General features: G+C 41.8%; 1 protein-coding gene across 3 annotated transcripts in view; it reads right to left on the bottom strand.

Annotated features, from left to right (window-relative positions):
* Positions 1-613: 613 nt before the first annotated feature.
* LOC144714012 (Protein kinase superfamily protein) overlaps positions 614-15,945 on the bottom strand; it is a 42,590-nt gene continuing 27,258 nt past the window's right edge. The window contains exons 7-18 of one of the 3 annotated variants that reach the window (XM_078588748.1): positions 12,575-12,667; positions 12,364-12,504; positions 12,184-12,276; positions 10,121-10,319; positions 9,898-9,983; positions 1,914-2,002; positions 1,714-1,765; positions 1,524-1,595; positions 1,267-1,440; positions 1,070-1,147; positions 856-1,000; positions 614-768 (exon numbers count right to left, since the gene is read on the bottom strand). In XM_078588748.1, the coding sequence (XP_078444874.1) occupies positions 917-1,000; positions 1,070-1,147; positions 1,267-1,440; positions 1,524-1,595; positions 1,714-1,765; positions 1,914-2,002; positions 9,898-9,983; positions 10,121-10,319; positions 12,184-12,276; positions 12,364-12,504; positions 12,575-12,667 (1,161 nt within the window). In that variant the 3' untranslated portion in view covers positions 614-768; positions 856-916. Of the gene's footprint in view, positions 769-855; positions 1,001-1,069; positions 1,148-1,266; positions 1,441-1,523; positions 1,596-1,713; positions 1,766-1,913; positions 2,003-9,897; positions 9,984-10,120; positions 10,320-12,183; positions 12,277-12,363; positions 12,505-12,574; positions 12,668-15,945 lie in introns of those variants that run through there. The other 2 variants (XM_078588749.1, XM_078588750.1) reach the window with 2 other exon arrangements.

Below are 15,945 nucleotides of genomic sequence, written 5' to 3'. Positions count from 1 at the left end.
TATGTGAAAAAAATATATTACAAAATCAACTCATGAACAGGAAAAAATAAAATAAAATAAAGCTAAAAATATGACATTCAAGCACAGTGATATGTGAGTTATGAGAATGGAATGGACTCATATATTTATACATTGCCATTACAAGTAAACAGAAGCCCAAAATTCCATTAACTTCAATTTGGAGAAAACAAAAACCCGAATCATTTTGTACATTTGTAGGTATATATATTATTGATTATCTAGGATAAAATGCATCTTATATGGAGATAAAAAATTAGTAGAACATATTTTGATTGTAATTTTTTCTGCATTTGTTTTTAGAGAAAATATTAATATTGATACATGGAGTAATATGCTTTTTGGTGCCAAGAGTAATAAAAAATATGCTGAAGTATATTCATCCGGGGGTCTAAGACTATCATTTTTGGGATCCCAATGATTCTCTTAATTGATACAAATTGTGACCAATATCCTGTAGATACTGCAGTTCCAGCTAATCAATGAATCTAAGGAATCATGGCCTATAAAAAAGAGCATTTCAATTTTACTCTATTTACTTTTTATTCAATTCATGATCTTCCTTGATCTGACCAGGATGGCACCAAACACCAACTTTCCGAAATGTGAGCAAAGACCTCACTAAAATGTGCTGATAAGTGGGCTGGCTTTCCACAATTCATTGCGCTCAAATTGACCAAATTCAAACAGTATAAAATCAGGAACATCCCTTCCTCTCAATTCGAACTCCCGCAACATTCCACACGCTCTCTGCAAGGATCATTTAGGATAAGTGATCTAAGTATTAACCTGAATATGAATAATTATTCATCTTTGAAAGAAAGTGTGCGACCTTACATTTACAACCTATACATGTATTTGTGAGGTTCTGAGCCTGGTCTATGATCCAGCCACTGCCTCATGGCTCAGGGTTTGTGGGCGAATCCTCCTTCCAGCCCTTGGATAGCAAGTCATAGTTGATTGACGCGAGCTGGGACAAGTTCTAAGGAAAAAAAGGTTTCTCACATATTAATTAAAATAAAAGATTTACATTTATTCAAGAGATAAAGACCTTGAAAGAGAAGTTGCTGAAGGAGTAGTTGACAGATAAGGCGGAGTCCAACTCCGAGAAGCCCCCACTGTCAGAAACCTGCTCAAGAGAGAGGAAGAAAAAATAATTAGCAATATGGTGAAACCCATTAACCAGAAAGATTATTTATTGTGATTAATTAAATCAATTTAAGTGAATCGTAATTGGTGAAGGTGTACAGGTTCATGGTGACGGTTGCTGGTGCAGCTACTGCTACAGCTGACGCTTCCGTCTTCGCTGGAGCCTTCTGATTCGTTGCCTTCATTTAAATGTTCATCAGCTAGATTCCAAGAGTATCTGCTAGTAAAATAACTTGTATCTAGTGCACTTTCTGATTCAGGCACAAACGCAGCCTGTAGAAGTAATTAATGGAAAATCATTTAGTCTTAATTTCAATATTAGTTGCAAGGATAATTGATCCAGAAAAAAATGGTACAGAGGCTTTGTTCACTTTTTGCCTGGCGAGGGTGTCCCAGTTGATGTCTTTGAAAAATTCATGCTGTTTCACCTGCAATAGATGAGGTAGAATTTATAAGTGAAACCAAGCCCATGTGTTGTTTTTGCTTTAATCTTCAAAAATGCAGAAGTCGAAATGATAATCCACAGAGGGTAGGTGCTGCCCTGACCTCTATTGCACCCTGGGAACCAAGCCGGCGAGTGGGATCCTCTGTCAGTAATCTGAAAATAAAATATCATTTGGTATTTTCTTCCGGGAGGGGCACAGGTAAAAAATAAGAGAAAAATGCAACGAAGAAAAAAATTGACCCATTTCATGATATAAATTGAAAAGTAGCATGGAAATCCACACAAGAATCCATAGACCTACTTGTCAATTAAGTCATGAGCTTCAAAACTCATTTCGTCAGGTATCCTTGGCCATGGTATCTTCCGGTTGAGAATGTTGTCAAATATAGTCTGCACAGAGACAAACTGGGGTAAGAAAATATCAACAACGTTATCATAACTGGACAATTAAAGGACCAAAATAAACACTCAATGATGAGATGTATCTCTGATTTCAATATACCCATCGAGTTTATGACTGGGGTAAATTTGCTTTTCTCCTCATTTTGTAGGTTCTCAATTACGTTTCAAACAAAAATTTTAGAGAGAGAGTGTTTCCATACACAAACAATAATGAGTGAAAACATCTTAATGGTGAGGTGAAATTTAGCATTGGCCGAAGGAGAAACAAGAAGAAAGGAAATGTGAGAGGTAAAGGGTACCAGGGAGTTCCCCTGATATCCTTGTACATGGTTTTGAAGCCATATCTTTTCTGTACTTGGGCTCTGGTCACAATCTCTCCCCTTTCTTTCTCTCTCTCTCTCTCTCTCTCTCTCTCTCTCTCTCTCTCTGTGAATGATATTGGAAAACAGTTAACAAGGAATCAAAGCCATCAGTCCAACGCAAGTGTTCCAGTTCACAGCCTCTCCTGCTCTTCCTCATCTTTGGCAATGCCGAAGGTAGTTCTTGTCGTCTTTCACATCACTGACTACACCAGGTAAGGATCTTACATCACTGGCTATTCCTCATCTCCTGCATGCAATCTTACACACTTCAGGCAAGGATCTTTACTTGTCGTCCACTTCACTGACTACACCAGCACTTTCTTCAGCCGCTTCGACATTTCAGGCATTCCACTTTCTTTTGCGACAGAAAGTTTCTTCAGCTGTCCCACAGGATCCTCTTTGGGGTATTCAGGCAATCCTTCATCTTCTTTGACATTTCAGTACTTTCTTCATCCTCCTAGAAATTTCAGGCATGCCAGTTTCTTTGGCAACTGCAAGTTTCTTCAGCAGCCCCATCAGATCGTCTTTCACATCAACATGAAAGCCATTATCTTCGGCTACTTCTCTATGGCTTTTTCATGCACCTTCAAATTCATGCTCTATCCCCTGTCACACGTGACTTATTTCTTGAAGATTATTGATAATTGGTGATTTCTGTGGCCCCCTCCAAATTGTTAAGAAATGAGAATCATATTGTATCACTTCTCTCACATGCGGGGACACCTATTGTCGAATTCACCAACTTTTACCTTTTTCCCAAAGCTGGACGCATGAGACAGATGCAGGAAGATCTGGGCAGGCATCTAAGGTGATTCGAATTCAGGAAAATGTTGCCATTTGATCATGACATCTGACCCTTGAGATGTGGTTTTATAGGCAGCTACACCATTGAAAATCAATATCAATTCATACTATGTTGATAAGGATGACTGATGAAGTTGAATGCAGTCATCTGGTCGTAAAACCTCTGTGATTTGGGACGTGTGAAGAGGTCCTAGACCCCTGATTTCTACTTAGCTTCAAACTAGTAGCTACTTCGACAGAGAGCCTCCCCAGAAATTAGGGAAAAAACAAAAGTCCTCATCTCAATCCTTACAACAGGATTGAGTATACCAAGACCTTGGTTAATTTTTTATGACAAGATATCTCCCCATTGGAAATAGCCACGTCCTGAAAAGTTAAACTAAGTCTTATATTTATACCTTAAAATCCATTATGATGCATTAATGAAGATCCTATGAGGCCATCAATCAGCTAGCATCATCGTTCATTACCATCATTTGCACCAAAAATATCTAGATGGATCATCAGAAGGATGTTAAATGGTTGGGTCCTCTTTGCCCTTTGCTGAAGGCTCAGACATCACAACTGCCATTTTCTTCTAGTAATTTATTTGTTCCCTTTAGTTTTTCAATCAAGCCCACCCCTGTAATACCTGAGAGAGCGTGATGGACATGCCACAAGCGATTGGTGGGTTCATCTGTCTATAATAAAGGGGAAATGGCTGTGAATGGCAGAAAGCGTTCTCAAAGTCAGTCGGTGAAGTGGAACCAACTGGAGTGTGGGAAATCCTCCTGATCCATTGGGAACGGGAGCCTGGGCTGATCTGGATAGCCTCTGCTCGTTCCTTCTATCGTTGTTCTGTTCCTTCGTCTCTCACTATTCTCTACACTTCTTGAATTCTTCTGCTCTTGTAGAATATTTCTATTTTCAGCGATTCCTGGAATTCTTGAAGATCCATTCCATTCGACTTCAATCTCCAGAGGAACATATCAATTTTCTCTTTATAATAGATAAGCCCTTGTGAGCTCCACAGGATAAGAGCTCATTAGGTTCCTGTCACTGCTGTTTAAGTGAGCTCAGTTCATCAAAGAATTCAATTGGAGGGGACACTTGCGGGCTTGGGACCGGCCTGAGTTTAAGTGACTTAATTCACATAAAGAAGTCAATTAAACAGTACAATAAAAGGTGCAGTTAGGGGCTCTGTTTAACATCCCCCCTCAATCTTGGTCTGGATGTTGTCCATGATGAGCTTGCCAACTAACATGATGAGCTTGCCAACTAACATCCCCCTTGGTAAATGTCTACAACCTGATTGGAGGATCCTACAAACATCTGGAAAATTCCAGCTTCAATATTTTCTTTGATGAAATGGCAATCGATCTCCAGATGCTTCGCGCGATCATGCTGAACCGGGTTATGAGCAATAGCAAGGGCCGACTTATTGCCACAGAATACACATACTGTTCCCTCCAATTGGAACTATAGATCCTGTAAGAGTCCTCTGATCCAGATGCTCTCGCATATCGCTTGAGCTAATTATCTAAACTCTGCTTCAGCAATAGACCTGCAACAACATATTGCTTCTTAGTTCTGCAGCTCACCAAGCTCTCACACAAATATGCGCAGTACCCTGATGTCGACCTTCTGTCCATCATGGAGCCTGCATAATCAGAGCATTGGTGTAAACTGTAACACTTATTTCTCCCTTTCTTGAATAGGACACCTTGGGAAGGCGTACCTTTTAGGCATGCCAGAACACGATGAACTGCCTGTAGGTGTACTACACGGGGCTCATGCATGTACTGACTGAGGTGGCTCATGGAAAATGCAATATCAGATCGATTATGATTCAGATAAATTAATATCCTGATTAACCTGCTGATATGACTCTCTGTTCACTGGTGGACTTTCCTCTCTGATCTCTAGTTTTGTGATTGGATCGACCAGATTGCTTACAGGTTTATACGCCAATTGGCCTGCTTTCCTGAGCAGATCTAAGATGTACATATGCTGTGGCATTAATTCGCCATCTTTGGAGTAAGCTACCTCCATGCCCAAAAAATATCTTAGTCTCCCCACTGGCTTAAAATCAAACTCTGCTGCAAGTAATCTCTGGAGATACTTTGCTTCAACTGGATCATTCCTAGAAATTAAAATATCATCCACGAAGACGATGAGGGCTGTCACTCTGGACACTTGACTTTTGATGAATAGTGTGTGTTCTCCATTGCTTGGACGATACCCCAGATTCTTTTTGGTTTACATACCAATTTTTTTTTAAGAGATGGTTTACATACCATAACCGCCTTTTGGGCATGTTTACATCCAGGAGGTATGGTCATGTACACTTTGCCCTTAAATTCACCGTGGAGAAAAGCTTACTGTTGCATATTCCAGTGCATGTGAGTAGCTAAGGCTAGAAGGATCCGTACAGCATCCAGCTTGGCCACTGGGACAAATGTTTCAAAATGATCAATTCCATAGGATTGTGTAAACCCCTTGGCCACCAGCCAAGCCTTTTAGTGTTGCAATTCTACATATGCTCAATACATGGGAGTAAAGACCCGTTTACATCCAACAGCTTTCTTGCCTGGAGGTAGTGGTACTAGCTCCCACGTGTCATTTTTCTTCAACGCTGCTTTTTCCTCGTCCATAGTTTGACTCCACTTATTGCCGTGAAGAGCTTGCCCAACTGACTACGGGACTTCAACTGAACCACTTTTGGAGAGAAACATCTGATAATCATGACTTTTTTTTGAAGAAACTGATAATCATGACTTAAACAATCATAGGACAAAAAATTGGAAATGGGATTAAGGGGTCTCTGAGTGCAACTTGGGTTCCCTTATGCAATACAAGGGGCTACTGAAGACCTTTCTCAGTCGGTTGGTTAACCTCTCCAGACCCCTACTCAAACACAGCAGGAGTTGCTTCCTCATTATCCACTTGTGGATGTTCAGGACTCGGTGATGGACATTGCCTCTCAAGAATACAGGTGTCATCAGATTCATCTGGGAGTTTTACTCAATATTACTCACTGGTTCTGATATATGTAAGTGAAATGGCAAACTCAATGGATCAACTGATAAATCAGCTAACGCATTGGTTGGCCCATAGAGCCCACACATTCATCAAAAGTCACACTGGCAGAGACGAAGAAATGTTGAGTTAAGGGGTGATAGTCGATGAATATGCATTTGACTGAACGGGGGTCAAGTTTCCCAACTGTAAGAGAGGGATCCTGCATACAGGAGAAACACCCAAAAACCGGTGGGAGAAGATGGGTTTTCAACTTCACCTGAGGGAACAAACTGGAGGATTTTTCCAGAGGCTAACACAAACAAGAGTCCTTGATGAGATGTGGTTAATCAGATGGGTACTCGCCAAAATGGCCTCTCCCTAGTAGAATTACTCGGTGGAGTAACAATATCCTAGCAGTCAAAAGAACATAACCAATACATCTCTCTGCGAGCCCAATTTGTTGAGGTGTGCTCACAGATAACGATTCATGAACGATACCCCTCTTCTCAAAAGAATCAGCTACTTCACTATTAAAGTAGTCTTTGGCATTGTCAGCTCTGAACCTTTTTATGGTAACCCCAAATTAAGTCTGAATCATCTCACAGAACTTCAGCGCTTGGCTGACTTCTGGCTTTGTACATTCATCAATAAATAAACCACAGTGCACCTGTATGACCAGAGACAGACATGGGCCCCCAAACGTAACTACGCACATGATAGAAAGAACTTTGAGTAGGTTCTCCAACTTTGAGCAGCTCTATTGTGTTTGACTACTTGACATGCCTCACACACCAGAGTTGTAACATCAACACCAACAAACAAAGAAGGAAATAATTGTTTGAGGATTTCAAAAGAGGGGCGTCCCAATCAATCATGATACACAAAATTCTCTCCTGCCTTCTCTGATTTGCTTGGTTCCAGAGATGACTGTCCCTGAGAAGCATCGGTGATCTCTCTTCTCCAGAAGCAGCAGTTCTCCATTGCCTCTACTTTGTGTAGTTTTTGTCCCCACCCTTTCATATAGAAAACATCCATCAGAATTCAGAATGACTGAGCAGATAGTATTAGAAACCAACGTCTGAGGGGAAAGCAGCATGGCCTTCAACTTTGGGACATGTAAAACATTCTTAATGACTCTGATACACACAGTAGTATCAATGACCAAATTTCATTAATTTCCAGCGCATTTGATATTAGTTTCCAAAAGAGTTCAGATCTTGAGATTGGCGATTAGGAGAATGCGGGATCGAGACAGATCTGGACGACTTCCCCTTCTGCGGAGAAGCTCCTTCCCCAGATCTCTGACAACTCCTCTCTGACAAAGCTGCTGCCCTCCCGATGAGCGAAATCTCCAGCTCTACAAGTTCTGGGCAGCTCCACTCTGATGAGCTCCTCCTTCCAGATCAGCAGACGAGGATTCTCTGCTGCTCCGGCTTCCACGACAGTGTAACTATCATTTCTTGCTTTTCAAGAAAATGGAATTCGATGTGATACCTGATTAGCCGACCCTTATTTATAGGGAGCTGCTTCCCCCTCCTTTATTTGGTCAGCATGAACGGTCAACAGCCCGTTAACCCACCCTCTGCTTTCCTCTTCTTCAGTATTTCTTTGCATAGAATCTATCAGACTCCCAGTCCACCCAGCTTTACATCACCCGTACCAACCACTTAAAGAAGTCCTCCACTAGCAGTCATAACCTTTCTCCCACCATCACTTCTAATGTAGTTGATAAATTTATCATAGTACCGGGTCATATGGTCGGTGGCCCCAGTATCCAGTATCCAAGACCATCTTGGAACAATATTAGGATGGAGAAGGCCAAAAAAATTGGCACACTCACCAGATCTGACGAAGGATGAAGTACTGAGCATGCCCACTAGCTTCGTCATGTCTTCTTTGAGCTTTTATAAGTTAGCTGCTTGTCGTGCATTAGTGCTCTCCCCCTAGGACGTCCTTGACATTCAACCCCTTCAGCTCCCTGAGTTTGGGCAACGCCCCCCTTCCTCTCAGGATATCCATGGAGCTTGAAACAAGTGTCCTTGGTGTGATAACTCTGTCCATGCTCCTCTTGCTATTCCCCCTTCAGTGCTTTGGATGGTTGAGGAACTCTCTTGGAGAGCAAGGCTGAGGAGTCATGTCTCTCTCTTATCAGTAGAGTGGACCTTCAGTCGGCTTTCATCTTTCATGAGAGTATGGATGGCTTCATTAAAAGTTGGTACTCTCTCCATGAGACTGATCTGCTTCTCACATCTTCATACGCAGGATTCACACCTACCAGAAACATAAGCATCTGGTGTCTCATGGTGTGTTGCCTATCAAGCCCATCAGGAGACTGGACAGACCTGTAATGATCTACTTCACACCAAAGTGCCTTGAATTCACATGCATATTCCATACTAGACCAATTTCCTTGCATTATTTCTGACCTTGGTTAATAAGGACATAAACCCTCCAGACATCGTTGGTCTTGAAACAATTTGTGTGGATCTGATCCCGAATTTTCTTCACAGTATCAATGTGGAGAAAGTTGTCATACATCTCAGGCATCAAACCTTGAAGGAAAACCTTCTTCTTCCCAATGACACCACCCCCCGTGTGGAGGCTGAGGATGAGCCAGAGGCCTTCTTGCTATGTCTCTGATATCATGTCAGCTCTGCTGTAGCAGAACATCCTCCACATTTGGGGTTTCAGAAGGAAAAAAGAACAACCTCAAATTCGTGCTCAGAGTCTGGGGTTTAAATACCCATGAGATACAGTTTCAGGCTTGGTCCAGGCCTGGCCTGAGTTAAAGTAACTTAATTCACACAAAGAAGTCACTTAAACAGTGAAATAAAAGGTACAGTAAAGGGCTCTGTTTAACAGTTCCTATTTATAACTCTACGGTCCCATCTGGTATGGCCCACAACCTGTATCTTGATAAATAGTCTCTGCCATTTCTTCCAGAGATATGATCTACTCCTTGGTCTTTCAGGGTTTGGTCTGATGTTCTGTGAGTGAGGCTATAAGCTGGAGTCAACCGGAAGAAGCTGGAGTCGACAAGAACCATTCAAAACTTTCAGCTGGCTCCTATGACCTAATTTCCAAAAAGCTAATTACCAAGTTGAGATAAAGTTTTCACTTTCTATGGCACAGAAGAGTATTATTAAATAGGGATGTTTTGAGTTCAATTCTTCAATAGTGAAACTAGTTTAGAGCTTTTGTTTTTTATTCCTTCAGTGACAATTTTGACATATCCTTCCAAGCTATGGTCTGACCCATTTGCATGTCATATTTCAAAAATTGCAGGTGAATTGGTCTTGCCTAATGACTGAACCTCTCTAGTAGGAAAATTTTTTTGATGAATTTTTCTTCAATTTTTTTTGATGGATCACAAGTTAGACTGGAGATGGAATTGATCTGGCAACCAGTTAAGGATAATACAGAAAACAAGATAGCTATTTACGACATCTAGTCCCTAAAGTTCCAAAATAAGATCAAAATAATAAAACGTATGATTCGTCAGATGGTTTACGTTTTTACATAAAATTAAAAGTACCCATTAACACCCACAATATAGAGACAAATTACGAATTTGAAGATCAAATTAGACAAGAAAACAGATCCAAGAGTACCACGATGCGTGCATGCCACAAAATTTCTGGGTTCTTCAGCAGGATAATATATAAGTTATAGAAGTATAGACTCATGGTAAAGATGTAAATCATTATATGGTAGCACCTGTGGATGCTCCGCATTGAAGGGTGGAATTCCAACGATTATCTCAAAAAGAATCACTCCCACAGACCACCAGTCAGCGCTTGCACCTGTATAAAAGAACACAGCATCCTCAAAAGGCATTGTGCAATGTCCAATAGAGCAGCGTTAAATAATAGAGATGTAATTTTATGTTTCTTTATTAGCTCGGATAACTAATGGGCACAGAAAACTGTGCATTACTTACTATGCCCTGTCCCCAGAAGAATTTCAGGAGCGAGGTAATCAGGTGTACCCACTGCAGAGCGTTTCTTTCGCCTCTCATTCTGGTGCTCAGATACAGATAATTGAGGTTCATCCTCACAAAGTATATCACTTACCGTGGGTCCAGACAAATCATCAGTACTGTTGATGAGTCCGACCTTGGATAGCCCAAAATCAGTCAACTGTTGAAAAATAGAAGTTGTCAATATAAAATATTTTTTGAAAGGATATAAAAATAAATTCTCGATCTTTGTGTCTCTGCAGTGTTGAAAGAAATAAAGGGCTTACTGACTATGAGACTCCAACGAAAGCCTAAATGGTATGATTTATTCACGAAAACAGAATTGCTTAAACAGGTCCCAAGTGACAACCAGCATCTCTGCTGGTTGGCTGTTGCCCTAGAGCCAGTGAGAAAGAGACAAGAGGAAAGAAGCCTTCAAACGATCGATTAGGGCTAGCTGGTTCAAATTCTGATACGACCCCGACGTATCTAAGTCTCTTTCATCATCTAGCCCAATAGGGGCATTTAGGTCATTTTGACCTTTTGTAATCCCTTTAAATAGAGCAGCCCTCCCTTTAGGAGGGCAGCCAAGAAGTATTCCAGAAATGTGTTTTGCTCCCTCCGGCAATGTCCACTCCGCCGGACCCCTCGCGTAGGCGACGTTCACTCCGCCTGCCCCACCTGCCATAGTCCATCCTGGTGCCTTCTCCCTCCGTTCTCGTCTTCTCACACCAGCAGGTTCGTATCAAATTCCAGCAATAAGTACAGACCAGGGCCACATGCACACAAGTCACTTAATTAGTCGTGTGCGCGAACAGGTAAGTGGGTGTCCGGCAAACTGAGACCACACACATAAAGAACAAAATGAAAAATAAAAGAAGACAAGAAAAGATATAGGGTCCTGCAGACACTATGAAATGATAGAGGAGAAGAGGACACTGCAAAGAAATAGTGATGTTATCATATCGCGAGATTGTAAACTTATCGAAAAAGGGCTTGAAGACAAAAAAATGGCAGAAAGGACGAAGATCAAATTATCCTTCCTGTACAATTTTATAGGGCTAGCTTGTGGATCTCCAAGTACATTGAAGTGATTAGTACATGCAGATCCTTTTTTCCTAATCACAGGATTTCTTCTGCTTCTGATCCCTTTTTCCTACCCCGACCAGAAGAGTGAGGTGGACTGGGGGTGCTACATTTGGAATACATGAATCCAACATTGTTGGCAAAATGGCAGGCAGGATTATGGGTTGAAGGAGGACATGGCCATGAAGGTCTTGAGAGACAGCTATAGGACAGAGGTGAACTGTGAGCAATGCACGGTCTTAAGTAGAGTGGCAGATCTCCCTTCTGGCAGGGCATGAGGCAGATATTTCCCCAAGTTCAGAGGTTCTTTGAAGCCTGTATTGATACTCGGCATCTTATATGATGTGAAGAGTCTTATCTCATACTGGTTACGGCGCGAGTAAAGATTGGAGAGATGACTATTATGGTCAACCATGTATTTCAGGTTCATACCTGTAATTAAATTCGGGATGATCACCATTTTCAGGTAATCTTCCCTTTTTTTCCACAAAAAAAGACTGAATAAAGAATCACAGCTTAAAGTCTGACAGTAAATTACCATACGAGTAGAATATTATTTTATCATTTCAGACTCGATAAAGATTTAATTGTATAACATGCTTCCCATATTATTCTTCTTCCTCTTGCTAGAAGAGAGTCTACGGTCTTCTTAGATAAATTGTCATAACAATATTTTGGCAACACATCTTTCCGGAAACAAATTGTCCACCTCTTTTTAGGGGATGGGAAATATAGGAGGGTGAGAGAAAATAATCCCCAGAAATATTTTCGAGATAACGTTATCCTTAGCAAGGGCACAAACACTACATATTATTCTTTCTCAAAAAGAAAGATTGGCAGCCAGACATTAGTCTTCGAGTAAGAAAAAGGGTTTTGTAGCAACAAATAAATAACGGGGGAAAATGTTAAATTCCAACTTCATGAATGAAAAATAAAAAATAAATAAAATAACAATCAACCTTAATATGCCCATCATGGGCAATCAACAGATTATCTGGTTTCAGGTCTCTGTGCACAACATGAAGAGAGTGCAAGTATTCCAAAGCAAGAACCTGCAGCATATTGTGCTCATTGATTAGAGTAAAAAATAATCACAAGAACGCATGATGATGAGTTTTCCAGGTAAAGAAATAACTTACAACTTCTGCAATGTAAATGCGAGCAACACTCTCATCTAAACAACCCAAGTTCCGTAGTAATGAGTATAGATCACCCCCATTCAAATACTCCATAACAAGATATAAGTTCTCTCGGGAGGTGAAAGAATAAAAAAACCGGACCTGATCAACGTTAGAAGACATTATGTGCAAAGCATATAATCTTTATTTGAAAAACAAACGAGGAACTCACCACAAAGGGATTTTGAACTGAGATAAGAATGTCCCGCTCGGCAATAATACTCTCCACAGCATTTTTGCGAATCATGTCCGCCTTTCTCAGTACCTGGATAAATATTTAAACAGTAAACTTGACAACTTCAACTAGGTTGCCTATCAAAATAATTTTGGACTGGCAATATTAATAATAGATGAACATTAGGACAAACACTTAAAAAGGTGCAATGCCATAAGTGAACTTTTTAAAATACTGAGAGGAAGATCACTTGAAATCGGTGATCCTCCCCAGGTGATAGATAGATATGATCAATGAATACACACGAGACCAAAAGCGCCCCCACGTCCTCTGTTCAGGGCCCTTTAAACCAAGATAAGGAAAGAAACACAGCGTTTTGTACATCATTATCCAGAGACGCCTCCCTCCCAACCACACTCTTGCCCCTTGGGTGCAACGCCCTTTATTAAATCCCAGAAGGTTTCTTAAAAATTTAAACCCCAGGCCTCCACCTAGGAGACATCCACCCTTACGTTTGGCTGGTGGCCCCACACTGCCCAGGCAAACGTGCATTTGCTTCTACCTCTCAGTGCTGAAATTACTAATGAGGGTTGGCAAGCGCCTGGAGGGTATGATGAGAAAATTCCTATGGAAAATTTTAGGGTTGGAGGAAGGACGGGGGATGACCCTCGTACTGTGGGACAATGTGTAGACCATTTTGTTTGGGGACCTCAGAGCATTGACTACAGCATTATTGACCACGTGGGTGAGCAAATTTATGGGTCCAGATACAGATATGGCTACCCATGTTCTAAAGGATAACTATGGACCTAGCTTGGACAAGGGAGTGTCGCACAGCTCCTTTCAGAGCGTTCTCTGTGATCTGGCCGAGCCTGAGGCAGGTGTTTCCTCAAGTCCGAGAATTCTTTAAAATTCTGATTTGGGCTAGATGCATGGTCAGCTCTGGCACACTAAAGACAGAATCCCCATTCCTGTTTTCCCTTCATACCACAGTATGGAAGTACTGGATAGCGAGTGAAATCCATGCTTGATCAACACCTTGTCAGACCAAAGAGTGGAGGAATATATGAGGATTAAGCAGACCTTAATCCACCTACCTCTACTGAGCAGGACACAAGACAGACGGATGAATAGACACATTTTTCTGTGTACAGGATGCATGCACGAGGCTCAGCCCCAAATCCGTAGGGAAAGAATAGAGGATCATCTGCACGTGTCACACCATATGGAGACAAAAGATCCCCCTGAAGGTGATTTTCTTCTGTTGGCTACTCCTTCGACAAAGATTAGTGTTGAAGGTCGTCAAGAAGAGGTGGCTCCTAGAAGCCTCTGCAGAGTGTACTATGTGCGCAAGCGGCAAAGAAGACTGCGCCCGTCTCTTTTACAATGCTCATTTGGCTGAGTCGTGTGAACCAACCAGCCAACCATAGGGGTGGACATCTCCTTAGAGGAGGCCTTTTGGGATTTTATACAAGGTGGTGCACTTAAAGAGCAAGAGGGGAATGGATGTCCCTTCGCGGTGCTCTGGGCAATATGACTGCATAGAAACAAGGTCATCTTCAATGGGAGTTGCTCAAGGAACATTTGCAGGGTTTTGCTGGCAGTACTTTAACTGATTGTTAGATCTGAATGCAGAGATCTAATAATATAAATTGAATTGAAAGAAATTGCTCAAAATTGAATAGAAATTGCTGTGGATCGACACCCCACTTGCTGTCGTACAAGCAGTGATGAATACTGTCTCTGCATGGTTTATAGGGCTGCGGCCAGAGCCCGGGCCTTCCCTTTGAACATTCTGTGAACTTAATGATCATATATATTTATTACATCAAGTGGGTCACTGATTTTGTGTGATTTCTACAATCTTTTCTAAAAAAAGAGACAGGAGCAGTCTTCTTCACTCCCCGTGCACATGACACACTCTGCCAAGGCTTCTGGGTGGCACCTCATCCTTACAACATGTGTCACTAGCCTTTGTCAAAGGAGCAACCAACCAAAAAACTCTCCTTTTGAGGAATATTTTATTTCCGTATGGAACTACAAACGTGGATAGTTGGTGGTTCGTCCTCTACGGGGCTGTGACTAAGCCGTACAGATACATCCCAGAATGTGCCTATCCACACCTAACAGTCCTGTGTCCAGCGCATTGAACATAGATGTAGAAAGGAATGTTGCATCCTCAAATAATCCTACACTTTTTGGCGAGTAAAGGCAGCCATATGTGTTTAAGACAGTCATATGTGTTTCCCCCTTGTTGCATGGATATGGTAAGTCCCTGTCTAAGACAGTCATATATGTGTTTCTAAAATCCACCATCTACATAAACCCCATGACCTTCTTTCTTTTCAACACTGCTATGATCTCTACTGTTACAAATGTGCCATCCACCAGACTCTTCCACCAGATGCCTTGCCACTGGAACTGCCTCCTCTGTCCTGCCAGTCTCCTCCATGCTCACCTTCACCATATGCAGGGTGGTCTTTCCCTTCCAATCCGTGTCCATAGGATGAAATCTCCTCCATGTGGCCCACATCTTCCCCTTCCTCTTTATTTCCATTCGTCTCCTCTATTTTCTCCTAGGGCACTATGTCCTGCTCCTTTCGGCCTGCACATGGTTCCATTTTTTTACTTTGTACTGCTAGTCTCTATGAAAAGTAGAGTTCCTCCTTTCCCCGCAACCAACCCCACCTTTGCGCATCTCCTCACCCCAGCAGGGATTTGCTGCCCAGGACAATCACCTCTGTCCAGGGACCCCTCCCCCCCTTTTACTGACTTCAAATGTGTAATGTCGCTCACCATGCTCTAGAAGCGTTATATCCATTTGGATGTTTGTGCTGTGGTGCCTGAGATGCAAGAGTTTGGCTGACATCCTCTCCGCTAGCAGTTGTTCCCCCCACCTAGCGATGCCACCCTTAGAGGAACCAACTGTTGGACAGTAACAGGGGTTGACAGGATACCTGTGTGAGTTTAGAACAGGAAGGAACAAGAAAAAACCCTAAACGTGAAAAGGAGTAACTTGTTTCATTCAAAAAAATCCCTGGTTTTAATACCAGAGATCAGTATTACATAGACAGGCTAATAGGAAGACCCATTAGCCTGGATCCGATGGAGTAAGCGACCCGATAAGCAATCAGTACAAAGCCATTGGCTGTCACTCCACCTCAAATTCGGGAGTAAACGCTTTGCAGGCCCAGTTTGGGAAACAGCCGATGAAATATACTTCCTGAGACGGACTTGGTCAGAATATCTGCCACTTGATGTACTGATGGAACATACTACAACTGGACTACCTTGGAATCGATCTTCTCATGAATGAAATGTTGATCAATCTCAACATGCTTTGTACGATCACGTTGTACAGGATTGTG

The sequence above is a fragment of the Wolffia australiana genome, chromosome 16 (genome assembly GCF_029677425.1).
Source record: "Wolffia australiana isolate 7733 chromosome 16, ASM2967742v1".
Taxonomy (NCBI): Eukaryota; Viridiplantae; Streptophyta; class Magnoliopsida; order Alismatales; family Araceae; genus Wolffia; species Wolffia australiana.
Note: the sequence above shows the minus strand (reverse complement) of the source record. Positions and strands in the feature narration are given on the sequence as shown.